Genomic DNA, 27,710 nt, shown 5'->3' with positions numbered 1-27,710 from the left:
CTGGTTTAGAGTGTTTGTGCCAGATCCCACCCTTTCCCAGCAGACTCACACACTTAAAGCACACGGAATCTTAAAGATCCATTCTATTTGAGGCCTAGCTGACATTTCTGGTGGTTTCCTATTAGAGGCCACTGTAAAAATTTCCCCAGTGGAAATGAATCTAACAAAGAAGTGGAGAGAGCTGATGGGCAGGTTAATGATCATAACCAAAGAGAGTATAACTACTGGTCACCCGATCATTTATTGAGATGCTCTTTGCTTGAGGCTTTTCATCCTCTGCTTGACACAATGATACTATCCAAGCTTTCAGGAGACCAACCTCTTAGGCAAGGAGTGACACAATTTTTGATAATGTCAATGGTTAAGCAAATAAATAAATAAATAAATATTTATAACCCTGAGAAATAGGTACTAGATGGGAGCATTATCTAATTTTGCCACATATGTAGACCAGGTGTTCCTTTTATGATAAGAAGCTGCCCTTCTGGTTTTCTGAACAGTGTGTGTGTTGTGGGGAGGTCAGGGCGGCAGGGTACTCACTATTCCTTCTGAAGAGGACACGGTCTTTTCTTAAGCATTTTTCTCTTTCCAAACGTTTGGGCTACATCTATGTTAAAATCAAAAGCAAGCAGATTTACCAACTGAAACGCACAGCTTCCCAACTCTAAGGACATTTTCCCTGGTATATGGGTTACTGTCATTTCTGAAGGAAAAAAAAAAGCGATGCCACAAGAATATTATTAGAAGGAGAGGGCTCACAAGACATGTTGACGGTGAGGGACATTAGAGGCTGAACACACTAGTTTTTCCTTTTTTTGCCTCCACCTGACCCTGAAACACGGTGACAAGGACATTTTTAACCTCAGGACAGGTCCAGAGACAAAGGCCATACATTATTATTGCACTTCAATTCTCCTCACTGCTCCTTCCTAAAAGGATGCATACACAGGCTAGGGCAGTGGTTTCCAAAGTCGGAAAAGGTTTTACCTTTCCAAAGCGGATGTCATTTTCCCTTCCTGTTCTATAACTAGGATTTTTTTTTTTTTTTCAATTTTCCAATATGTTCTTGGCTTTGTCTTTACCTGCGCTTATAAGGAAAGTCCTCCGTGCCACTCCTCTTCCAGCCTCGCAGGAAAGCCTTCTCGGGAGGGTCAGCTAGGAAAGGACAGCGTGGGAAACCGGAGGATGCGGCCGCCAGCCTGCCAAGTCCCAGCCCAGCGCGGTTGGGTTCGTGGTGCGGCCCCTTTAAGAGCAGGCCCCGTCCCCGCCCTCCTCCTGGCGGGGCCGGCGGTCGGCGGCGGCCGCTACGGTGCTGACAAGATGGCGGCTGGCGGGGCTGTTGCTGCGGCGCCCGAGTGCCGGCTTCTGCCCTACGCGCTGCACAAGTGGAGCTCCTTCTCCTCCACCTACCTTCCCGAGTAAGTGCGGGGCCCCGCGCTCGAGCTGTCGGCGCTGCCCGGCGGGAGCGCGGTCGGGCCGAGCGCGCCGTGGAGGGGAGCGGAGCCGAGAGGCCCAGGCGGGGCCTGCGAGGGGAACGCGCGGCCTCCGGAGCCGAGCGGCCCGGTGCGGCGGCCCAGAGCTCCGGCCTGGCGGGCCGAGGCCAGGGTGAGGGGCCCGGGAGCGAGCTCGGGGCGGCGGCGAGGCGGGCCGGAGTTGAGGTGGAGCGTGGGGCCCCGGGGTCCGGCCGCGGGCGAGCCGCCCCCGCCGTCGGAGGTGGCCAGGGCGTCGGGGGCCGGGTCCTTCCAGTGCGGCTCGGCCGTGCAGCCCCGGAGTTCGGGAGCCCGCAGCAAAAGTGCTGAGCGCGGCACCGGCGGCGTGAGAAGTTACGGAGTCCATCTGCATCCTGGCAAGAACTCGGAGGACTGGCAAAGGGGTGTCCTGGCTTTGGGGGCTGGAAGTTCTGAAAAAGATAGGGAAGGAGGGGGCAGGTCTGGAGGAGTGCTTGCTCGTCCTAGGGAACCACCATCCATCTCTGCAGAAATGGCTTTAGGGACAAAACAAGGAACTGATGGATTTCTCTGTGGCCATACAAATAAAATGACTACGTCTCGGGAGTGTCCTGAACAATGGTTCTTCTTTTCCGTTTATATTTTTGAAATTCCTCACGTTGGTCCAGATTTAATTTCTCAAGTCAGGCAGGGACTCTCCAAGTGAAGCTGCCTGTAAAAGGCTCTCTCCCGTGACTGCCAGCCTGCCCTCCTATTCACCAGGTCAAGGGTTGGCACCGAGACATTGTAGCTGTGGCCCAGTGAAGGCTGACCTGTGGCCTCGGCTGGCCGGTTGTGGCCTGGGGATGGCTGGTACATGGCCACATCCCCGACTGATGTTGGAGCCCAACTTTTAATTTGAGGGTGAGCTAGATAAACACTAACCTTGAGTTGAAGTTGACATGGGGCTGTGGGTGCCTGAATCCCAGCTTCTGTTTGCTTTTTGTTTTGGCCAGCTCTTCTTTGACTCCGAAGATGTTGAACATTTTCTGTGTCTAGGTTAGAGTTGGTGGTGGTTCCCTACCTCCAGTGACTTTTTTCTTTCTCTGGTCTTGACTTACTGATTAGGTTGTCTGCCATTCCTTTAAACTTGTTGTGTAAGGCACGCGATTTGGATACTCCAAATCCCATTACCTGTTGAGTGGGCACGTTAAGGAAGAAAGCGTTTCTAAACAGAGTTGATCTGGCGGGATAGGGGCGTTAATCAGACTCGGATTTGGAGTGGACAGAACCCGCTGTTGCAGTTAAAATGGAACTGGAAGAAAATCTATAGAAAATCTATAGGTTTCTTAAGGCTATTGAGGAAATTGTATGTAATACACATATATAACTTGTACTCTCATTTAGTGTATCGTGTTTAATCCCAATGGCATTTTAGAAATACAGAATAGTTTTTATTTTAAAGCACTGTAGAATTCAGTAATCTGAAAGTTTTCCTTTGAAGGAGAGAGTTGAGAGGGGGGGCTTGAGTTTGAGACTTTTGTCAGGCAAGTTGGTGTGTGTCTGCCTTAATTGTAGAATTCTTGGTTCTGAATTTATGCTAGCAAGGATGGCTGTTATAACTTTGTATGACAGGAAGTTTAAGAAAGGGATTGACTTTTTGTTTTATCTGAAATCACCTCTAATGGGGTAAGATAGTAAAGGCATTATGCAGTGCCTTAAGCAGGTGTGATTTTTTTTTTTAGGTTTAGCCAGCCATTTGTTGAAATTGTTTACAAAACAGCAAATATTTATTGACAGAAATCTAGGCATTTTGGGGTGGAGGTAGTAATTACAAAAAATGGTGAGTACTTATACCTTTCATTTGCCAATCTTTATTATGAATACTTCAAGTGTTTTAGCTCATTTAATCCTTAACAGTCTTTTAAATAATCTCAAAAAGCTGGGCCTGGTGGGAGATGCCTGCAGTGCAAGCTCTCGGGAAGCAGAAGCAGGAGAATCAGAAGTTTACAGTCATCCTCAGCTACAGAGTCAAGTTAAGGTTAGCTTGGGCTAGATGAGACCTGTGTTGCCCCCTCTCTGCTCCCCCAAATCTCCATTTTCCAGATTTGGAAACAGGCCCGGAGAGGTCATCCACCTAGGTGAGGCCAGAATTTGAATCCAGAGAATCTGACTCCAGTCTGTTATCCTAACCAGTGCGTTTTCGTTACTGCTTCCATACAGGTGTTTGTATGAACCATCATAGATTGGAAAGAGTTCTTCTATTAAGGGCATTTGTGTTTTAGTTGTTTAAAGACATGTAAAAGTCTAGAGAGACCACTCAGAGTGTTTTCTGTGCAAACTTGAGGACCTGAATTCAAATCCTAGCATAGACAGGGTTGTATGGCGAACCTATAACCCCATTGCTTTTGGTGGGCTAGAGACTGGAAGATCTCTGGGGCTGACTGGGTACCAACCTTCTTCTAGGTTTGGTGAGAGACCCTGACTTCAAGGAACAGGTGGAGAGTGATAGAGTAGGGTACCATATGCACTCCTGGTCTCTGTGGCACACGCACTTATCTGTACACATAGGTGCTCATATACCACACATGCCTAGAACTGCCCTGCCCCACCTCACCCCCACCCCACGAAGTCATGAGAAGAATTCCAATTGCAGAGTTGTTTCTAGAAACCATTTCTACATGTTAAAGTAAGTCTAGTTAAAGATAACACCTTTAAACTAACATTGGCCTTTTATTTTTCAGTGTGCTTAAATTTATCTGTATTTTACTTTTTTTTTTCTGAAATTTATACCTAATTTGGGAATTAAGGGAGGTATGCATAAGTGATCATTGATAGAATTGAACATGCTAACATGTAAAAACATTTTATAATGATCCCTACTCTTAGGTGTTTATTGTTGTAGGTTGTGATGATGTTGGCTATAGTTATTCACTGTCCCCGAGATGCTTTTTTCATATAGTTTTGTTTAATTTCAAGCTCAAACCTGCAATGAGTTTCCTATGTTCTGCAGATGAGGAAGCTGAGATCAGTATATTATAAGATACTTGTCCATACCACGCAGCTTTCCAGAGGCTTGGGAAGCTCTTACTTAAACCCACCATACACTGACTACCAATAACAAGCAGTTACTGAGTGTTTTCCATTCTCTATCAAGCAGTTAGATGTGTTCCTACACTTAGTCTTTGCCCGAGCACCAAGATCAATGTGATACATATTTGACAGCTAGGGAGCACGAGATCTAGAGGTTACCTTGCTCAGGTCAGAGGAGGACTCTGATCCTGGGCTCTCTGACTTTCCTAACAAGCTCCTTTAGCTGCTTCAGTATGTAATGCGACTGTTCTGTGCCTGCAGATAGATTGACTCTAAAGTTAGAACAGTGAGGGGGTATTTTATGTTGGTAGTTATGGTTTTGCTGTGAAACCTGAGTCTTTAAAACTGGCTTTACATTTTTGATAATTCCATTGATGGGGAATGATTCTCAAATTTATTTTATTATTGAATAAATGAAATATTTTTAATAGTAACATTTGATTAGCATAGGTGAATTTATTTCAGCTCAACTAATTAAAAAATTTCACATTTGAAAATAAGTAGGTGTTTTGTTCTTGTTGCAAAAATGCCCAAAGTTTGTAGTTAGAATATTTTCTAAATATCCACAGAAACAAAAGTAAATTATCCTAATCCCTCCATGCAAAGATTACTACCCATCCTTTAGATATGAGACTTCAGATCTTTCATTTCTGCTTATCTTTTCAGCCTAGTATTTAATGTCCACTTTTTGCTTTTTAGTATACTTAAGTATGGTTGAGTATTTCTAATTTGAAAACCCATTAGCTCTGAAATCTGAAACTTTGGAGCACTTACATTTTGGATTTTAGAGCATATGGATTTTGGGACATTTGGATTTTTGATTTCTGTATTAGAGATTCTTAGTCATTAAAGTCCAAAAATCTAAAAATCTCCAAAATCAGAGATACTTTGTCGCCGTCATTTTGGGTAAGGGATGCTCAGTCTATATAATATATATAATAGATACTTTCTTATGAGATTGAATATTTTTTTCCACTTGCATGAATACATTTATATTCTAGGCAATGATTTTTATTTAATTAGTTTTCTATTATTGGGCATTTAAACTTTTTAGTTTTGTTCCATTTTTTGCTTTGTGTTCTTTGGTCACTATGAATAGTGAGATTGTTTGCCTGATAATTTTTTAAAGACAGGTCCGTATGTAGCCCAGCCAGTCTTCCACCTGCTTTCTAGCTGAGTTTGTCTCCTAGCCCAGCCAACCTTGAGATTGCTGTGTAGCTGTTTGTCTTTGAACCTCCTGCTTCTCCTGCCTCCTCCGCCCAGTTGCTAGGGTCACAAGATGCACCACCACACGAGGCACTGATGAGGCAAAAAGGAAACTCCTTAGTTCTGAGTCCCTAGGTGTTGAATGGCTGGATTCAAGGTACTTTAAGCAAGACTGTTTGCTCACCTCTGAAGACTGTTGAGTTCTGGGTACCTGGGCTAATTTATTAACATTCTTGGTAATTTAGAATCACCTTTTTTACTTGTTTTTATTTTGTGTTGAGGCGGGGTCTCACTGTGTAGCTCTGGCTGTTCTGGAACTCACTATGTAGACCAGGTTAGCCTCCAGCCCACAGAGATCTTCCTGCCTCTGCCTTCCAAGTGTTGGTACTAAAGATGGGCATCATCATGCCCAGCTTCATTTATTTTCTGAAACAAGATCTCACTCTGTTGCCCCGGGTGGCCTAGAATTTTCTGTGTCATCCAGGCTGACCTTCAACTTGAGCCAGCGTTCTTGCCTTAGCCTTTAGCTTGAACACTCGGGAGGCAGATGCAGGTGGATCTCTCTGAGTTGGAGCCTAGTTATTATACATACTGAGACCCTGTCTATGAAAAAAATAAAAAATTGGTAGAGGAGCAAATGGCTCTAATATATGCACTAAATTTTTGGGCCTGATACAGGGAGTTCTTGATGTTTCTTATGAAGATAATATGTATTTCAATGCTTTATAACCATCTGACTCTGCTATATTTCGGTCATGCAGGAATTACCTTTGGAAATGAGAGATTTTTTGGTTTCATTTTTTTTAAGTCACATTTTTATTTATTTTGTGTGTGTGTGCACATATGTGTCACAGTGTGCTTGTGGCAATCAGGATAACTTGGGGGCGTTAGTTCTCTCCATTTACTTTGTGGGTCTTGGGGATTAAATCCAGGTCATGGGTTTGTTGGCAGGCGCTTTTGCTGCTGAGCCATCTTGATGGTTTAGAAATGAGAGGTTTTATAGACTTGAATGTGGATAGAATGTTTCAAAGAATGAACAGTTAATATCTCTGATTATTGCTTATTTATAATACTACTAATCTGTGATAAAGGACTTTAGAGAAGAAAATTCATAAAATGATTGGTCTCTAATAGGCTGAGTATAGGCTGTTGATACGTTATCTGAATTTTCTCTGGATCTGGAGATGGTCAGGCTTGGTGGCAAGCACCTTTGCCTCCTGAGCCGTCTCACCCCACGTCTTCACATTCTTATCAGGCAGGGCTGGCTGGGAGCTGCTGGGATAGGTCGAGCTCTGTGCCTGCCCTCAGTGCTGCTGCGTCTGCTCTGCATGTGCATGCATGTGCTGGGAATCTGGACGGACGTAGTCCCTCATGCTGTGTAGGAGCCGTTGGCCAGCTGAGCTGTCTCCCCAGCCTCTACTTTTTTTTTTTTAAATGTGATAGGTGTTTTTTTGTTTCTTTGTTTGTTTTTGTTTTGTTTTGCCATTTATTTGTGCTTTCTTTATTTCAATGTTTTATTAGAGTTTTTATAAGTTTTTCATCAGTTTTATTGCTATTTTCTTTTTAATGGTATTATAAATTGAATTATTTTCTTTTAAAAATTTGATTAGGGGCTGAAAAGATGGCTCAGTGGTTAAAAGCACTCATTACTCTTCCAGAGTACCCAAGTTCAATGTCCCAACACCCACATAGTAGCTCACAACCACCTGTATATAACACCTTCTGGCCCCTGTGGCCACTTATTCTCAGATGACATACACATAGACATATACAAACATACATACACATAATGAAAAAAAATAAAACTAGCTAAATACAAATTTATGAAGTTTGTTCTTTGACAGTTTCATATATGCATATGATGATTGTGTTTATTCTTATTACCCTCTCCAACAAATCCCTTTCCCACATTTATGTCTTTTTTTGTGTTGTTTTGTGGCCCACTAATGTAATAGTTTTTTGTTTTTGTTTTTAATATTGGTGTACTTTGGGAAAATAGTTTTTCTCATCAGTGGACTTTGGGATAATATTTCTCTTACAAATATCATTTGTTTATAAACTCCACAACTTATGTTTACAAATGTAAAAATCCTTCAAGTAAAAATAATGGTCTATATAGATTGTTTTACATACACACACACACACACACACACACACACTACAGATAAAAAGTATGCTGTTTATTTAAATAGGGTTTTGCTTATGATGAAATAAATGTTACCCATTAAGATTTATCCATCTTTAAAATACACAGAAAGGCAAGTCAGTTTAGTCTTCATATGGAATTGATTTGAATGATCTGAAATCTGCCCCTATGAAGTTGCCGAGTAGCAACTAAGTGAGATACCCTGGCATAATATATTTTGGATTGGCAGGTAATGAGGACTGGAAAATGAGGCTGTTTAGTTTTAATGTGTATGTTGAAGACTATAGGATTTTCTCTTTGTACAGATTAGCAACCTCTTAGGTTTAGGTATAAGTTCTTTACCATTTATCCACATTATCCAGATTTCACTTCATTTCTTCTTTGGCTAGAATGTTGTCTTTTCATTTTTTGTTCCCCTTAGTGGGTTATGTATCTATTGACTGGGCTGGTCTTCAGCAAGTCTTCTGCCTCAGTGTCCTGTGTGTGCCACATGCCTGGCTTTATTGCTTAACGTTGAACATTGGGGATCTTCTGTTTATCTCTTCTGTTGTTTTCTGTCTGTCTTATCTATCTTTCTTTTTCTTTTTTTTTTTAAGAGACAAGGTCTCACTAAGTATCTTTGGCTGGCTAGCTTTGAACTCAAAGATCCACCTGCCTCTGGCTCCTGAGTGCTGGGATTAAAAATGTATCACCATACACTTGAAGATTTTATTCTGTTGTATGTTTAGAAAGTCAAGTATGTGAATTATGCTGTTCACATGTTCTATAATCTATTGAGTTTTTTTTTTTTTGAACTAAGTTTTGTTATTTTTTGTGTTTGCATGATGTGTGCCATGACCTGCATGGAGGTCAGGACAACTGTGGAGTCCATTCCCTCCTTGAGCTTTATGTGGATTCTTGAGATCGACCTCAGGTCACTAGACTAGTGCTGCAGATGACTTTAAGTGCTGGCTGTCTTGCTGCCTTGCCTCTTCTTTTTTTCTTAGAGCGTAGGTGATTGAACCAGGCCTTGTGTGTGGTAGGCAAGTACTCTTTCATTGAGCTATATTCCCAGCTTGACTGATTTTCAAATTTCATCTCCCTTTTCATTACAGAGAGGTGTGTACCTCAGGGTAATTCTATGATTATAAATCTGCATTTTTCCTTTATTTCTTCAAGAACCGTATGTTTTAAAGTCATGTTACTAGATGCACAGAAACTTATAGCTTCAGTCCTTAGCTCGGGGGGGGGGGGGAGAGGGAGAGACAAAATAACAAACTTATGGCTTTATCTCTCTAGCAAATTGGGCCTTTGAATATAACGTGCCCCTTTATCTCTAATAATACTTTGTGCTTCCTGCCCTTAAAATCTACTTGGTGTGGTTCCATCTGCATGATTTGAGCTGCTGTTTGTTGGGTATAAGCTTTACTTAGGTTTTCCTCAGTGATGCTGGTAATTGGAACCCAAGACTTGATGTGTGCTAGGCAGCTACTTGTCCAGCCCTCCTTTTACTCTTACTGTGCAGGTTTTATGTTTCGTATTTGAGGTCTTTCTTTTTAACAACACACAGGTTTTTCAAAATTAAGTTCATTCATTCATAGAATGAGAGAGAGAGAGAGAGAGAGAGAGAGAGAGAGAGAGAGAGAGAGAGAGAGTGTGTGTGTGTGTGTGTGTGTGTGTGTGTGTGTGTGTCTACACATAACATAGCACATGTGTGGAGGTCAGAGGACAAATTTCAGGAGTTGGTTCTTTTCCTCCACCGTGTAGATTCCAGGGGTTAAAACCAGGTCATCAGCCTTGGTGGCAAGTATCTTTATCCACTGAGCCATCTTGCTGTCCCAAGATTTATATTTATTATTAAATTAGAGCTAGCTCAGATTTTTCGTTCCTCCTGCATACTAAAAAGATTATATTGTGCCGGTGGTGGTGGTGCATGTCTTTAATCCTAGCACTTGGGAGACAGAGATAGGCAGATCTCTGTGAGTTCGAGGCCAGCCTGGGCTACAGAGTGAGTTCCAGGAAAGGTGCAAAGCTACACAGAGAAACTCTGTCTTGATACAAACAAACAAACAAAACAAAACAAAACAAAACAAGACAAAAAAAGATTATATTGCATGCCTCTTTCTGTGATTGCAGACTTGTGTATATCTTAGCATCGTTTTGAGCATCTTCTTACTAACAGTTATTTAGTTGTGTTTTACTTTTGGTTTTATTGATCTATAAATCTCTTTTGAGACTTGTTTTTTGTGAAGTCTAGAATTGAAAAATTTAATCTTTTTAATAAATATATGATTTTATATTAGCTTTTAACTAAACATTTGTGGAAATCTATGTTAGAGCATGTTTAGAGGAGAGATAATTGGGTTTAGTGTCAGTCTTTTGGCTTATGACTGTTAGTGTGTAATACTTTAAGAATATCCTTACATTCCTTTACTATGACTGCTATATCTTATTAAGATTGTAACTGTGGTGGTCTGATTGGGGATGGCCCTCATAGGCTTTTATAGTTGAATGTTTGGTTCCCCGTTGGTGAGCTGTTTAGGAAGGATTAGGAGGTGTGGCTTTGTTGGAGGAGGTATGTCACTGGGGGTGGGCTTCCCATGGCAGGCCCAGTTTTTCTCTGTCTGCCTCCAACTTGTAGATAAAATGTAAACTCTGAGCTACTGCTCCAGTGCCATGCTTGCCTGCCTACTGCCACGCTCCCTACCATTGATGGTCATCGACTCACCCTCTGAAACTGTAAGCAAGCCCCCAGTTAAATACTTTGTAAGTTGCCTTGGTTATGGTGTCTCTCCACAGCAATAGAAAAGTAACAAAGATGGTTACTTAATATTAACACACCTTGTGTTTGTTGTAAAAGAAATGGACTTCATAAAGAAAACTGCACAGTTACTTTTAGCACCTTTAGGTGTGATAACCTTCCTTTTCCTTTCATTGTCCACTTCCCCCCTTCCCATTTTGATTTAGGTGGTTTCCATTAGAAGAATCAATCATAAGACTTAATTCATAGTCTTCAAATGTCACTTAAAATACTGTTTTACTAGGACATCCTGTCTGTCCCACTCTTCCTCCATAACTCTGTCACCAATCTCCCACCTTTGTGGTTGAATACTTGATAACATTATGTACCTGTCAGATAGATCATGTATTACAGTTTTCAGCCATTTACCTATTTGTATGGTTACTTTTTTTTTTTTTTTTGAGACAGGGTTTCTCTGTGTATCTTTGCACCTTTCCTGGAACTCACTCTGTTGCCCAGGCTGGCCTCGAACTCACAGAGATCCGCCTGGCTCTGCCTCCCGAGTGCTGGGATTAAAGGCGTGCGCCACCACCGCCTGGCTTGTATGGTTACTTTTAATAGCTGTTCCCTTCAACTGGACCATGAGCTTCATAGGGAGTAAGTAATGCTCCCCCATCATTGTATCTGAGCATAATGTTTATTAATGAATAGATGAGTGAATTAACTAGCCATTTTCATCTCTAAGTTTTATTTTGGTTTGGGGGTTGAGTATCTAATGTTGACATGTTCAAAATAGAAAATAATTTATTTTAAATGTTTTAAGTTGTTTTTAGCAAAGTCTGAGAGTATCTTAAATGAAATGAGCAAGGATATAATGTTTGGAAGGAGTTGGAATAGCATGTTTCTTATCTGTATCTTTATTATGAAATTATTTAAAATTTTTATAGGCAGTATTTCTAATAAGACTTTGAATTTCTAGTTCAGTTTAATGCAGAATTTGATTTGCCTAATAATAGTTTAGAGGATACTACTAACATTTTGATTAATTTTAGGATATGGTTTCTTCTGGTTCCTTGATTATAAGTATTTTTAGCTTTTTTATATAATATTGTTATTAACATATAATTTATGTACAATACATTTTAGCTACTTAACGTAATCAAATCAGTAAGTTCTAATATATTCAGAGATAAATGTGACTATTATCGGGGTCGTTTTACAACTTCTCTGGAGTCTTAGAAAGAGCCCTTAGCTGCCCTTCGGTCTGTAAGCAGTTACTGAAGCACTCTCTGTCACTGTAGATCTATCTGTTGCAGGCCCTCCATGGAGATGGGATGATGAAACACATGCCACTGTGATTGGCTTCTACTCGGGGTACTGTCTTTAAAGTTCATACATACTGTATCATGTGTCAGTGCCATATCCATTTTCTGACTGTAATATGAATGTGTAAAGATGGGCTGGAGAGATGGCTCAGCAGTTAAGAGCACTGGCTGCTCTTTCAGAGGACCTGGGTTCAATTCCCAGTACCCATGTGGCAGCTCACAACTGTCTATAACTACAGTTCCAGGGGATCTGGCACCTTCACACCAAAGCACATAAAATAAAATGGAATGAATGTATAAAGATGTGTTAAATGTTGTATATTCATTACTTGATGGGCATTTGGACTATATATACGTTTTGTACTTAGGAAGAATGCTTCCATGAACATTGTTTATGTGAAGAATCTTTTGTGTGAACTTTAATGTTTTCATTTCTTTTGCACGTGTACCTAGGAGTAGGATTCAGAGGGTTAACTATTTGAGGAACTGTCAGATTTTTTTATCAGTTCTCCTCCCCCTTTCCTATTGAAGAAGTGCCTAGGAAGCTATTAGCTATTTTATAATAGTTTATCTAAAACTATTAAAATAACTCAATAAAGGAAAGCCCTATATTGAAAATGACCATATGGGATTATCTTGCTGTTAACTCAGTTGCACTAATTTTTATGGCAGGATAGTATCATATCTTCCTTTTTTTTTTTTTTTTTTTTTTGGTTGAGAATATATATGTTTATATTTACTCCATACTTTCATCCTTGAATATATTTGCCTGTATCTATTATTGTGCATACTTTCCATGTACACACACACACACACACACACACACACACACACACACACACACACACACACACACAGGATTTGTGCTTAGAAAATTGGTTGAAAATTGACTTTAAGAATTATATTATTTAAGGCTGGGCATGATGGCACCCCCCTTTACTCCCAGCACTCATGAAGCAGAGAGTAAATGTGAGTTTGAGGCCAGCTTGGTCTGTATAGTTACTTTCAGGTCTATATAGTGACCAGTCAGGTGACAGAGAAACCCTGTCTCAAAACAAACAAACAAAAATTATATTGTTTATATAGGAATATTAATAAGCAATTTTTTGAAGGGATGAAACATGTTTATGAACTCTCTGCATATAAACTGAGGGATAGATTTTTAAAGAGCTGAAAATAACTTCTGATTTTTCCCAGAGCTTAGAATTTTGGATAGTTGAAAATTCATACATCTAGGTCTTTAGCATTTGTTGAAGTCTTGATTTTCAACAGGCTGTGATACTCTGGGTGATGGATTAAAAACATTTAAAACATTTTTTATTGCTATATTACAGCATTTGAGTTGCATTTTCAGATTTCTGGCTATCTTTACCACAAAGTATAGGGTACTTCACACATTTCTGGGTAGTACTTGAGCCTGTTTGAAGGAAAGAGGTGAGTACACCTGATTATGCTGTAGCCACCATTGTTCAATAGAACGGCTTAGTTGAAGGGAGTAAAGGCTAAGTTTTGAGTTTCAGTTGGATTGATATTGGTAGGCTTTCATATTTTTATTTTCCATACTTTTTTATATAATACAGGAAGTGACACAAGTATAATAAAATTGCAAAAATGAATACTGAACTATAAATATGGCAGTCTGTGGAAAATAAAATTGTTACCAGGGGCTTTTAGGGTCTTTGCATCTTGGACAGAGAATTGAACAGGACACAAAAAGGGAGAGATGAAAGTATAAATTTATTAAAAGTGAGAGTAAAAGCATAGAGTGCACATCACAGAATGGAAGCAGGCTTAAGCAAGTATGTGACTCAAGTGCCATGTCTTAGTTTAGGGTTTTTATTGCTGTGATGAGACACCATGACCACAGTAACTATTATAAGAAAACATTTAATTGCAGTGGCTTGCTTATAGTTTCAGAGGTTCAGTCCATTATCATCATGACAGGGAGCATGGCGGTATGCAGGCAGGTGTGGGGCTGGAGTCGAGAGTGCTACATCTTGCAGGCAACAGGAAGTCAACTGAGACATTGGGTGGTATCCTGAGCATAGGAAACCTCAAAGCCCTCCCTCACAGTGACACACTTCCTCTGACAAGGCCATACCCACTCCAGCAAAGCCACAACTTCTAATAGTGCCACTCCCTTTAGGGGCCATTTTCTTTCAAACCAGCTCATTCTACTCCCTGGCCCCCAAAGGCTTATAGCATATCATAATGCCCCCCCCCAAAAAAAAGCATTCAGTCCAACTTCAAAAGCCCCCATAGTCAATAACAGTCCCAAACTTGTTTCAAAGTTGAAAGTCTCTTCTGAGACTTATGCAGTCTCTTAACTGCAATCCCCTGTAAAATCAAAATCAAAAAGCAAATCATATACTTCCAGCCTATAATGGCACAGGATATACATTACCATTCCAAAACATAAGGAAGAGAGCATAGTGAGGAAATACTGGACCAAAGGAAGACCAAAAACTAGCTGGGCAAACTCCAAAGTTTGCATCTCTATGTCTGATGTCAAAACACTCTACAAATTTCCAACTCAGTTCAGGTTTGACTGTAACACATTTCTTTCTCTTGGCCTGGTCCCACTCCCTGCTGTGGGATGGTCTGTATGTCAAATTGTTCTGATTGGTCAATAAATAAAACACTGATTGGCCAGTGGCCAGGCAGGAAGTAGGTGGGACAAGGAGAGAGGAGAATTCTGGGAAGTGGAAGGCTGAGGCAGAGAGACACTGCCAGCCGCCGCCATGACCAGCAGCATGTGAAGACGCCGGTAAGCCACCAGCCACGTGGCAAGGTATAGATTTATGGAAATGGATTAATTTAAGCTATAAGAACAGTTAGCAAGAAGCCTGCCACGGCCATACAGTTTGTAAGCAATATAAGTCTCTGTGTTTACTTGGTTGGGTCTGAGCGGCTGTGGGACTGGCAGGTGACAGAGATTTGTCTTGACTGTGGGCAAAGCAGGAAAACTCTAGCTATACTCCCTGTTAGCAGCTCTCCTTGGCAGGTATCCCATGACTTTGGCCTCTCTAACATCTTGGTGTCTCTAAGACAATCCAGACTTCAACTTCACAGCTTCATACAGTGGCCTCTCTACTAAGCCTCCATTCAGGTACACCCCTGACACATGCCTGGCCCCAGCAGCTTTATTCCATAACTCTGTCTTCTATCCTTAACTCTAAAGCCAGATCCATTTGCCAAAGCTGCTAAGTTCTGCTGCTTGCTGGGGTTGGAACATAGCTCCCTTGTTCAATTACATCTTCCCCAGCTTTCTGCCTAAGCTTGGCTGATCTGAAACTCACTCTGTAGACCAGGCTAGCCTCAAACTGAGAGATCTGACAGCCTCTGCCTCCTGAGTGCTGGGATTAAAGCTGTGCCCCGCCACACCGGCTCTAAGCTTTTCCTTAGTTTCTTTCCTCAAGTTGGAAAATTAGCTGGGTGGGATCTTGCCCTGAGGTTACCATTCCCTTTATTCCATTTTTTAATCCATTTATTTCCTTGAACACAGGATTTAGCTGCATTCTACTTCCTGGTACTTCTTCTCAAAATTTATTTTGTAATTTACCCTGTTCATCTTGCTCTTTTCATTATAAATTTTTATTAGAGTTACCATTAATATCTCCATGACAGAGTCTATACTAGGCTATTTTGAGATTTCTTCTGCCAATGGAATTAACCCAAAACTCCCTTTAGCCTCAGGCAGACTCTTTGGACACGGGCAAAGCAGCCACTTTTCTTCACCAAAATATCACAAGAATGATCTCTAGGCAATATATTAAAATTCTACTCCTCTGAAACCTCTTGAGTGAGCCGTGGACAGTTCAAATAACTCTTAGCAGCTCCGTCTTCCATGTTTCTTCTAGTGTGGCCCATTAAGCAGTGCTTAAAGCATTCCACTGCTTTCATAACCCAAAGTACCAAAGTCAAATTCCTCCAAACAAACACATGGTCAAGCCTATCACAGCAATACCCTAGTCCCTGGTACCAACTTCTGTCTTAGTTAGGGTTTCTATTGCTGTGAAGCAACACCATGACCACAACTCTTATAAAGAAAACATTGAATTGCAGTGGCCTCCTTACAGTGTCAGAGGTTCAGTCCATTATCATCACAGTGGGACTGGTGGAGTATAGGTAGACATGGTTCTGGAGCCGAGAGTGCTGAATCTTGCAGGCAACAGGAAGTCAACTGAGACATTGGGTGGTATCCCGAGCATAGGAATCCTCAAAGCCCTCCTTCACAGTGACATACTTCCTCTGACAAGGCCATACCCACTCCAACAAGGCCACACCTCTAATAGTGCCATTCCCTTTGGGGGCCATTTCAAACCACCACACGCCAGGAGTTCTTTTTGGAAGTCCTTTTTGTGAATCTAGGTGGAGGGAGGTGGGAACCCCTGGTGAGGGTAGGGGGAGGCTGAGGGAGTTATTACCCTGACTGATGAATGGGCTGCTGTATAAGTTTGGGTGATCTGCATGTACTGTATGGCTCATAATTTTAATCTTGACTATATGTGGGATGGTAAACAAGAATTTTTCCCGACAGGTCATCACAAGGACAAGATGGCATTGGCTGCACTTGCTCCAGTGCCAGTCTAAGCTGGCCTTTTTTGTTTCTTTCTACCACAATGTGCCTGACCATAAGTTACCCTCTGGGGAGGAGGTGCCAGGTGCTGCCTTACTGAGAAGGGGCAGACAAAAATATTTTTTATGGGGAGATGCTTTAGATCACTGGGCTGTCCTCAGATTTGTCTGTCTCAAAATCTCTGGCTTGTTAGGATCATCCTAGCACATATGCCTTGAACTGTTCTTATTTTAAAGATTTTTTTTTTTATGTCTCTGTGTGTGAATGTGTGAAACATGTGTGCTGGTACTGGCACTGTTAGAACACAGAAGAGGGTCTCAGATCTTCTGGAGCTGGAGTTACAGGGCAGTTGTATGTCATCAGACATGGGTGCAGGAAACCAGACTCGGGTACTCTGGAAGAGCAGCAAGCACTTTTTAGCCACAGACTCATCTCTAACCCTTAAACTATTATTTACTGTGGAGAGATTGACGGCTCATTTGTCTGAAAGTTGAACAAGGATGTTGGTTATTCACTTTTAATAAACTTGACTTCAAAGTCATCTCACTGAATCGCTCACTTCTATATAATTTGAAGGTAAGTAAAGCACTCTGAATTCATGTACTCTATCTATAACATGATGTGCCATATGACCCTCTTCATGGTTGATGAGGAAAGCATGAACATTGTAGGTGCCTCAGGAAATTACTCCTGTCTTTTGAAGGTTTATTGCAATAAACTAATAGGAGAAAAGGCCTACTATTTTATTAATATGCAAAAGGGAAAAGTCATCTCTTGGGGAAAACCATTGTGAGTACTTACTACCCCAGCATGATATATGTACTTCTTTTTCTGTAAAGAAGGAGGAAATGGGGAATGTCAATCATTTTAGGAAAATAGTAATGAATTTTAGTGGAATTCAGTGGGTTTGGAGAACATACTGTGGCCTGTGGAAAGTCTGCTGGGCCTACAAACAGACGGTGGTTTGTAAATCTTTAATAAATAAGGACTAAAATAAAGGACAAGTGGTGTTTGAAAAGTGTGCCTAGGTATGTGGACAGAGTTGTGGGAGCCCGTTCTGGGGTTCCTCGTGGCTTTACCCAGCAGGTCCGAATAGAGGATGATCAGGACCACGGGCCTGAGTGCAGGTGTCTGAGATGGCCTGCACTTGGCTGTGCTGGGGGAGGAGGTCTTTTGCTCCACCCCTTGGCGTCTCTATAAAAACCCTGGACCAGAGACAGTCGGGGCCCGTTGGAATAGGTTCCAGGCCCTCTCGAGGCTATCCTTTATTTTCTATCTGTTTATCTCCGCAAGATTCTCCGCTATAAATCCTTCTATCTAATATTTCCTGCTGCTCGCACTCAAGAAAACTCTGGGAAGCTGTGGGGGTGGTGGGTAAACGCCCCACAGAATGGCGCCGTGAACAGGGACTAAAGAAAAAAAGGGACTAAAGACTAAAAAGGGACTAAAAAAAAGGGACTAAAGAAAAAAAAGGGACGGAAAAAAAGGGAACAAAAAAAAAGGGGGGACTAAAGACAAATGAACAGGGACTTAAGACAAAGTAATAGGGACTAAAGATAAAGGAAAATAATAGTTTTATTACAGAGTTTTTGGTGAAAGTGCTGAGTTAGCCCTGCCAGTGGAAAGGCATGCCGGTGTTATGGAATATATATATTTTTATATATATATATTTTTGGTGAGGCGGGGGTTTTATCCTCGAGAGAAAAGGAAAGCGGACTGGAAGGATGTCCGATGCTGCAGCGAAATTCTCTTCTGTCAAAATTTTCTATCTTCTATCCCTTTCTCAATTTCTATCTGTGATAAGTATAAGATATAGGGTAGTAATATAGTTAGGAAAAACTTAGTGTAAGATTGTGTAGGAAAAAATAAGTAAGGCAACTAGACAGAAAAACTCTTCAATTTTCTAACTTTGGGGACTTTGAAAGCAAACTGGGGAAAAAATCTTTCTTTGGGCTTTACGGGTAGTAAAAAAGCTCTTCTTTGAGCTTATGGGGAAGAAAAAGTTTCCTATGGAAGCTTTTGACCTGGGGACAGCTGAAATGCCAAATCCAAGCTGCAGGAGAAAGTAATTTCTCCCTGAGGCAAAAATGGGGGTGTAAGAAGTCAAAGTTTAAAGTTGGGAAGTTTTGGGAAAAGTTGGTCTTTCTCCTGGGGGAAAAAATCTTTCTCTTAAACTATAAAGCTTTTCTTGGAAAATTTGGGGGGAAAAAACTCTCTAAAAAGCCTTAATCTTTCTCAAAAGCTCTCTTAAAAACTAAATTTGTCCTTCTGGGAGATGACAAAAATTAGAATCACCTGAAGATTTTAGTATGGGGACCACCTGTGATTAGCTCTAAGGGAAAATAACAAACTTAAGACAGCAAAACCTCTAAGTTCTCTTTCGAGCTTTAAAAATCCTCCCTGCAATGCAGGAGGCAGGAACAAGTTCCTAAAAACCTCTTTTAAGCTCTGTCTCTTCAAGCTAGTAAAAGACAGGGGGTTAGAGTACCCTGAGGGAAACGCTTGGGAGAGTGTGGGTGAAGAGCTACAGAGAGCCCAAAAGGGCAGGAAACTTTGAGAAAAGCAAAAAAGCCAAGCTTCACAGTTATAGCTGAGCTGAGGCAGCAAAGGTTCTGAGTGAGCGTTTCAGAATGAAAAGGTGCTCCTAATCGTCCAATGCAAAGATTCCCTGAAACTGTTAGCATTGTATCCTCGCTTCTGAGCAAAAACCCAGAGGCGACTGGCCAGCATCTGAGTTGGAGTGCATTTCGGGGATACTAGGGTTCCTGCAGTTGTAAACTTCCTGGAGCACAGAGCTGAGGCAGGAAGGTGCAGGACCCAGGGGAAGATTGCTAATGAACAAACAAAGCTAAAGCTGGTGGGAACGGCACAGTTGTCCACTTTCCTACAAGTCCCGGGTTGAAAGGTCCACAACTACAAAAAGAAACCTGAGAAAAAGCTTTCCTATCAGAGAAAGGACCTTTCTGGGAAAACAGTAAAGCTGAACTGGGTCTGAAGCAGTCGTGCTGCCGAGTCAGAACGCTGTCTGGGGAAAGAGCCCAGCCAGGGCAGAACAGAACTATCCAGGAGTAAAGCTCTTTTCTGTCAGAGAAAGCATCTCTTTGAGAAAAGCTTTGTTTCAACTGACTCCCGATGAGATGAGGGAGTGTAGCCCTAAGGGGTGATGGCCTCTGGCATAAGCCTTGTCCTTGAGCACCCAGACAAACAAACACAACCCACTGGGGGACTGGGCCAGGTGAAGGCCTGATGAGGCAAAACACCTGTCCTAATGGGAGTTTAGAAACGGCAAAAACCTCCCTTATTAGATTTTCAGTCTGTACGCAAACAACACAGACCCCGAAAACAAACGGACAAAAAGCCCCTACCTTCAGTAGCAGGGAAAGCCGCCACTGTAGTGTCGGAAACCGTTTCTGGGGTAGAGGGAATAAACTGAGACCAAACTGGGAACTGTCTGGGAGAAAGACTCTGAAGAAACAGAGAAGGGACATAATCCTCCCCAGAAAATATGTGACCTGAAAAAGCTGCTAGAATTTGAGGCAGATTCGGGGGGAGAAAAAAAAGCCCCTACCTCCAAAGGCAGCTAGCAGAGGTACAGAGCCGCAGACAGATAGCTGAAGCTCTGCATCTGGGGGGGAAGGAACAAGCAAAATGAGATAGATCAGCGGGAGAAAATCTCTGAAGGAGCTATGAAAAAGCTGTTGTAAATGATCTTGTTTTTCACTGACTGGCTAAAACAAACACAAGCCCCGAGGAAAGTTGCTATCAGAAATGCCAGCCTCAATGCGCGCTAACGAGGCAGGTGCGGTTCTGATTCGGGGGCCAGTGTCTGATGAAGGAGAGACACCTGTTGAAGCCAGCTGAGGAGAATAGAAACCTCCCAATGTGCCATAGCTGAAAATGTAAAATGCTTGTTCAAATCTCCCGTTGCAAAAGCAAAAAACTTTGTTCAAACCTCCCGGGAAAGAATTAGTAAGCAAGTCTGGTAAAAGAGAATCAGTTGACTCTCAAACCCGATAAGAACTGTGGGAAATGATATATGGGACTGATATTATTATGGACTGATATAAGGGAAATGCATTCTGGGAAAGGTAGTTTTTCCGCTAAAGATGGCGACATTGCCCTTGAAACACTTTTGTCAGCTCAAAAATACGTTCATGGTAAACTTAAAATACAGCCTTTAAAAAGAAGGAGGAAAACCATCTAAGGGTTTAAATGTCAGTTCCAATAACAAATTGAAAGGATACGGAACTAGGTGCTTCGTGGTTTGGGGCTCCGTTGGTAAAATGCCTTATTTACCCTAATAGCTGTGCAAAGTTTTTACGGCAGTTGGATGACAAAAAGCTTCCTATAAGAGCAAACAAGTCACTTTAAAATCCTTAAAATATCACCTAATAGCTGTGCAGTTTTTGGCGAAGAGCTTTACAGCAGCTAAATATGATAATTTCACCCTCAGCATAAAGTTTTTCAGTAGAACAAACCAAAAGTACTGCTGTGATAGAAACGTTTGTTTGAGTTAAAGTTCTTAGGGGAGCTATTATGAATTTGGGTGTAGGGACAGCCTCTAGTTAAAAACTGTCTACCGCTGACAGTGCATCTCTGCCGGTCCGGAACGGCTGAGAGAACTCGCAACTTTGGGGTGTGGCTTTGTCCTGAGAATGTTACAATCCCCTAGCAACAAGTGTCACAACTCTATAATGACAACACTCACTAAATCCCAGTGCTTTATAACAAAGCTAACTATAAACTGTAAACTTTAGAAATGATGTACGTACTTCCTGTCTAGTTAAGAGAATCTTTCTGATAGAGATGGTGATAATAATTAAGAGTAAGAAGTAGAAAGACGAATATAAGATATGTGAGTTTGTAAAAATTCTGTCTTGTTAGATCTGTGTTAAGAAATCTTTAGGTGTTTGCTAAGTTAGATATATGCTAATGGTAGCCTATATAAGTTTGTAAAATAGATCTATAGAGTTCCTTTAGGAATATAAGCTTATAAGAAGTATCTAAGGTAGTCTTAAGACATGTAGTAATAAGCTTGTAAGATGCTAGTTGTAAATGTAAGTTTAAATAAGAAATAAGATAAGTATATAAGAATTAATAGGAAATATATTTGCTAAAGTAGTTCTATAGTTTCCTTAAAGTATAAATAAGTAGATGTTAATATGTTGTATGTGAGTTTGTAAAAACGTGTAAATGTTGAATATGAGTCTAAATGCTTTGCAAGGAAAAAAATGTTATATGTGAGTTTGTGAAAAAGTGTATGTAAATGTTAAGTGTGAGTCTATTCTTAATGTATATGGTGAAAACACCTGAGACACAGGAGATAGTGTCCTAGTAGACTGCAAAGTAGGCAGTCTGAATGGTTTCAAAAGCTCCAGAAGCCGCTAAGAAGCTAAGAATGGTAGACGCCAGAACCAGCACAAGGCATCCGCAGCTGAGATCCGTGGAATATCAACGCAGCACAGAAAAACCTGAGCTAACAGCAAAAACGGTGCGGTTTAAAATATTACTATACTAAAAAGGTCTGTCTTTGAGAACAAAAGTTGCAGAGACGCTTGTTTGAACAAAAATTAACTGCAAAAAGTTTTGGTTGAAAAACATCTCTTCATATTTGGAAGTGAAAGCCTGATACCAGAATTTATTTCTTGTTTGAACTTTTTGAACTTAAAATGAGATAAAATTACAAAAACATTTTGGTTATGGATTTCTTCAAATTTGGAAGGCTAGTACCAATATTTATCAGTTGAATTTTGGTACTTAAATGAAATGAACAATAGAGATTTCATTGCAATGGAACAATTTTGAGCTTACTTATAGTAATGACCTAGGAACAGTTTTCTGGAATTGGGTTAAAAATGGAACTGTTTAAATGAAGAAATGTATTTCTACTTAGAATCAAGATGCAATTTTGTGTATGCATATATGCTTTATTAACTGGAGATTTATGAATTGTTTTGTGGAACTGTTTATGTAAAAATGGAATTACTTATGGAACTGGTTTTGTGTTACAAATGGAACTGTTTAAACAGAAAAGTTTGGGTTTTCTAACTAGGCTTGAGATTTTGCTTAAAAATTATAAAGAAAAGGAGGAGCTATGAGATTGAATTATGTTCGCAGAAACCTATTGATATTAATGCACCCTGGTTTTGTGGAGTTGAGGAAATGTTTAAGTTGATGTGAATATATCGAAGTTTTTCCTATGTTCTGTTAACAAGAAATTTCAAATGACTGAGTTAAAGTTGTAAGACGGAGAAAATTGTTAACTATATATAGCACCATATATGCTAATTCTAATGGTTCTGTTAAGAGTTTGCTTTGAGTTGTAAGATTGAGAGAATTGTGACTATGTATAGCAATATTTATGTTAACCTGTTAATGGTAATGATGAAGCTAAGGGATTCTTTAAGTTTGTAGTCACCAAGTTTTGGTTTAGAAAGGGCTTGAGGCAGCTAAAACTGCTGTAGTCACCTTGAACCTAATTCAAAAGAGAAATGCCATCTATATCATCCTCTACTCCCATACTGGGAGGTGTAACAGCTATGGAGATTGCTGTAAGCCATTAATAGTTATTTTTTTATATATTAAGAAGGGGGGACCTGTGGGAGCCCGTTCTGGGGTTCCTCGTGGCTTTACCCAGCAGGTCCGAATAGAGGATGATCAGGACCACGGGCCTGAGTGCAGGTGTCTGAGATGGCCTGCACTTGGCTGTGCTGGGGGAGGAGGTCTTTTGCTCCACCCCTTGGCGTCTCTATAAAAACCCTGGACCAGAGACAGTCGGGGCCCGTTGGAATAGGTTCCAGGCCCTCTCGAGGCTATCCTTTATTTTCTATCTGTTTATCTCCGCAAGATTCTCCGCTATAAATCCTTCTATCTAATATTTCCTGCTGCTCGCACTCAAGAAAACTCTGGGAAGCTGTGGGGGTGGTGGGTAAACGCCCCACACAGAGTTCAGTCTTGTCCCTGTGATAAGAGTTTAGTCTTCTCTACTAGTGAGATTTCAGTGAGAGACTGCTCTTGGTCACAGAGACTGTCAGGGGAATGTGTTTTCAGTGGGGGAGCACAGGATTAGTGTAAGTGGGGTTGGCCTCTCATTAGTACCGTTTAAGTTACCGTGCTTCGGAGAGGGAGGGCAGCCAGTGCTAGACTAAAGGGACATGAAGTGAGAGGTGAGTGTGGACAGGACACTGAAGGAGGAGGCCTTTGGGCGCCCGGCCTGGCATTGGTAATTCCAGATGGGTCAGTCGGTTTCTCAAGGATTTTCTCTACCCTTGTACAGTGTGAGGGGTTTAGGAGTTTCTGAGCTTTTGCAAAGGTGGCATAGAGTTGATAGAAAAAGTTACTGTTTTTTAGGTTAGCATGCACTGTTACGGGTTTCAGTTTGGCTTCCGTATACATGTGTGTCATTACACTTTGATTACATTTATTACTCCTCACTACCCTTTCCTGGACTCTCTCCTACCTCCAGTTGCTACCTTTTTTCCAGTGCACCTTACTTCTGCTTTCCCATTATAGTTCATTGCTCTCTCCATCACATCTCCTTTAAAACGTTTTAGAGTAATTTTTAAAAGGTAGGCACCTGCACCCCAGTAACTCAATAAGTTGAATTATTGCCCAGAAAATATAGTTTGAGGATTTGATAAAGTCAGAATTTGATTGTGATTACTTTAGGGTGGCTTTATATGCCTCTGTGTATATACTGTTATTTTGTCTAATACGGGAGAATGTATATACTAAAAACAGTAAGCCTTTCTTAGGTCATGTCCTTATTTAATCATTTTTGCTTTAGGTTGAAGTAGGGGTAGTTCTTAGTGTTGAAATGTATTCTGGAGAGCCAGCTACTTTCTATAAAGACTGATAATTGAGGAGAGATGGCTTAGAGGTTAAAAGCACCAGCTGCTCTTCCAGAGGTCCTGAGTTCAATTCTCAGCAACTACATGGTGGCTCACAGCCATCTATAATGAGATCTGGTTCCCTCTTCTGGCCTGCAGGCAGAACACTTGTATACATAGTAAATGAATAGATCTTTAAAAAAAGATTTATTTTAATTGTGTGTGGGCGTGTGCATGTGTATGCACATGCCCTTGTTTGTGTATCTGTGTGTGGGTGTGTGCATCTGTATGCAAGTGCTCTCAGAATCTAGAGGTGTGTGCATATGTATGCACATGCCCTTGTATATGTATCTGTGTGTGGGTGTGTGTATCTGTATGCAAGTGCTTTCAGAATCCAGAGGTGTGTGCATGTGTATGCACATGCCCTTGCTTGTGTATCTGTGTGTGGGTGTGTGTATCTGTATGCAAGTGCTCTCAGAATCCAGAGGTGTGTGCATGTGTATGCACATGCCCTTGCTTGTGTATCTGTGTGTGGGTGTGTGCATCTGTATGCAAGTGCTCTCAGAATCCAGAGGCGTCAGATCCTTCTGGAGCTGCTTTATAGGCACTTGTGGGCTGCCTGGCATGGGTACTGGAACCAAGTTCAGGTCTTCTGCAAGAGCAGTATTCACTCTTAACTCATGAGCCATGTCTTTAGCCCTGTAATTTAAGCTTTTTGGGATATCTACTAAATGAAAACTTTTTATATGAATATTTATTGGGTTTTCTTGGTATTTATTTGTTTGCGTTGTTGTTGCTGTTGAGATGCCAAACCATATGAGGTGATTTTTCAGTTTGGTTTTTGACTAATGAGAGTTTTCTCCTCTGTCCTCTGCATCGGAATGTTTATTTTCTCTCAGTGGCTTGTTTTTCCCAGTGGTTGCTCTGTTTGCTCGTGTGGAGAATGTATGTTCTTTTGTGTCCCTAGGGTGCTTTGAATCCTTACAGATAATTATTACGGGCTCAAATATGCTCAACTCCATGGTGATAATAAGCCAAACCAAGTTTTCCTTTGTGTGATGGTAAATAGGCACTATAGTGATCTCCTATTTGCAAGGTCATAACATTCCAAAATGCTCAGTCTCTGTTTGCACTTATCTATTTCTCTTTTGGTATTACTTAAATTAAGTTGTTTCATTCCTAAATACTTCACTATGCATGAAGAAGGGTGCACTGCATTAATTTTCTTTTGCCTCAGTAACAGTCTGCCACAAACTACAGCTTAAAACAACGCATTTATTACATAATAGTTAAATATCAAGTTTGGGCATGGTTTAGAAGGATCTTCTGCTCCAAGTCTCTTAGAAGGCTCCAGTCAAGGTGCTGGCCATGGCTACAGTTTTTCTGAAGCTTGAGTAGGGAAAAATTTACTCTGGGTTTCTGTAGTTGAGTTGAGTTGTAGTTGTGTGCTGTTGGTCAGAGACTACCAAATAGGCCTCTGACATGTTCTCCTTCACCAAAACCAGCGAGGGAGCCTGTTAGTAAGGTCCAAGTCACAGTTATGTATCCGAGGTTTAGAAATGACACCACATCACCATTGCTTTGTTCTGTTGGTTGGAAATAAGTCGCTAAGCCATCCTACACTAGGGACAGATGATATGAAAGTGTGAATACCAAGACATAGAAATCATTTGCAGCCTTCTCCAAATTGCTCTTCTAGAGGTGTTTTCTCCTTATGATATCATTGATGTGACTTAATAGATTGAGTAGTGATGCTTTAATAACAGCTGATGTTGCTTCCATGTCCAGCTTTCTCTTTTCATTGTTTGAATCAGAATCTAAACACTGGTATTGCTATGTCCCTTTAAAATTCTTTTATCAAGAAGAGTTTTCCCTTCCTCCTGCCATTTTTCTTTAATTCACTGATTTTTTTAAATTCATGTTTTATTTTTAAGACAGAGTTTTCATGTATCCAAGGCTGACTCCGAACTTCCTTATATGGCCTGGAACTCTGATCCTTTTGCTCTCACCTTTGAATCGCTAGGAACACAGGTGTTTGCTACTGTGTCTGGTTTATTGGTGTTAAGAATTGGACTCAGGGCTTTGTACATGATAGCTAGGCAAGTACTCTACCAACTTGAGCTATCCCAAGATTTACCAACTGATATTTTTTGAGGAAACTGTGTCATTTGCCTGAGTAGACTTCCATATTCATGTATATCTAGTTGCTTTTCATAGTAGCACTTAACTACTTTCTCCAGTTTTAAACAATACTGAGAATTATATTCTGAATCATTTTTTTTAAAGGCTACTCTCTACGTGATGTAATGTACTTTGTATTGTTAGTACTTCAGGCCGCATAGTCTAATGGTAATTTCCAATAAGATTTCCCATTGGCCTTTCATTAATAGTATTAATATTCAGTGATAATCATTGTCAGAATAAAAATGTTTAACAAGGCATGGAAATTGGATATATATAATTCTTACATTATTTTCACATTTGTTATTTGCAATTTCCCCCCTCTCCTGGTCATCAAATGTAGGACCTCACTACAGATGCTAGTTGGCTTTTATGCATAGAAATTACCCTCAATGGTAAGAGTTTTTAGTTACTGAAATACAGTCAACTGGAAAGTGAGATAAATGCTTAGATTCTTTCTTTTTAATGACTAATTGCAGAATAATGAATTAAGTTGGGTATTTCACGGGGTATGTAGTTGATTTTGTTTTTAAAGAAAACCTTTGGTCACTAGGCTGTTTATATATTTACTGTATTCTATTTATTTTTATGTGTAAGGATATTTAGCCTCATGTATGTCTATGCTCCAAGTGCATACCTGATGCTTGAGGAGGCCAGATCTCCTAGTACTGGAATTACAGACAGTTATGAGCTGCCATGTGGATATGGGGAACCAAAACCAGGCCCTCTGGAAGAGCAACCAGTGCTCTTAACTACTGAGCATCTCTCCAGCCCCTCTAATATATTTTAAACAGCTTTAGTAGTTATTATGTTTGATGCCATATTGTTAACGTTTTTGAACAATAGGAACCTCTTCAAGTCTTATTCCTGTTCCTTGACTTGACCCCATTATTATTATTATTATTATTATTTTTTACATAGGAAGTGTTTCTTTTAGATACATTAGTAAGAGAATGGTATTTAGAATGTATTACTGGAAACTAGAAAAATTTGTTGCTACCAGATTGTCTTTTCTTAAACCTCTCTAGGATATATAGACAGGAAGTAATTTTTAAAGAGAAAATAATGTGCAGTTTAAATTAATTTTAGATTTGATTTGCCAGATTATGATTTCTTTCATTTTATATTTGTTACTTAAAAATTTTTTTGAAATAATTTAATACTTTTTTGTGTATGTATGTGTGCCTGTATGGTTTTATGTGTCA

The 27,710-nt window shown here is 40.6% G+C and overlaps 1 protein-coding gene across 3 annotated transcripts in view; it reads left to right on the top strand.

Annotated features, from left to right (window-relative positions):
- The first annotated feature begins 1,244 nt into the window (after positions 1-1,244).
- Mkln1 (muskelin 1) overlaps positions 1,245-27,710 on the top strand; it is a 141,234-nt gene continuing 114,768 nt past the window's right edge. Inside the window, exons 1-2 of one of the 3 annotated variants that reach the window (XM_076565979.1) lie at positions 1,284-1,418; positions 11,060-11,248. In XM_076565979.1, coding sequence (XP_076422094.1) covers positions 1,321-1,418; positions 11,060-11,248 — 287 coding nt within the window. In that variant the 5' untranslated portion in view covers positions 1,284-1,320. Of the gene's footprint in view, positions 1,419-11,059; positions 11,249-27,710 lie in introns of all 3 variants that reach the window. The other 2 variants (XM_006979423.4, XM_042273007.2) reach the window with 2 other exon arrangements.

Source organism: Peromyscus maniculatus, chromosome 3 (assembly GCF_049852395.1).
Source record: "Peromyscus maniculatus bairdii isolate BWxNUB_F1_BW_parent chromosome 3, HU_Pman_BW_mat_3.1, whole genome shotgun sequence".
In the NCBI taxonomy this organism is placed as follows: Eukaryota; Metazoa; Chordata; class Mammalia; order Rodentia; family Cricetidae; genus Peromyscus; species Peromyscus maniculatus.
This window is presented reverse-complemented; position numbering and strand designations above follow the sequence as displayed.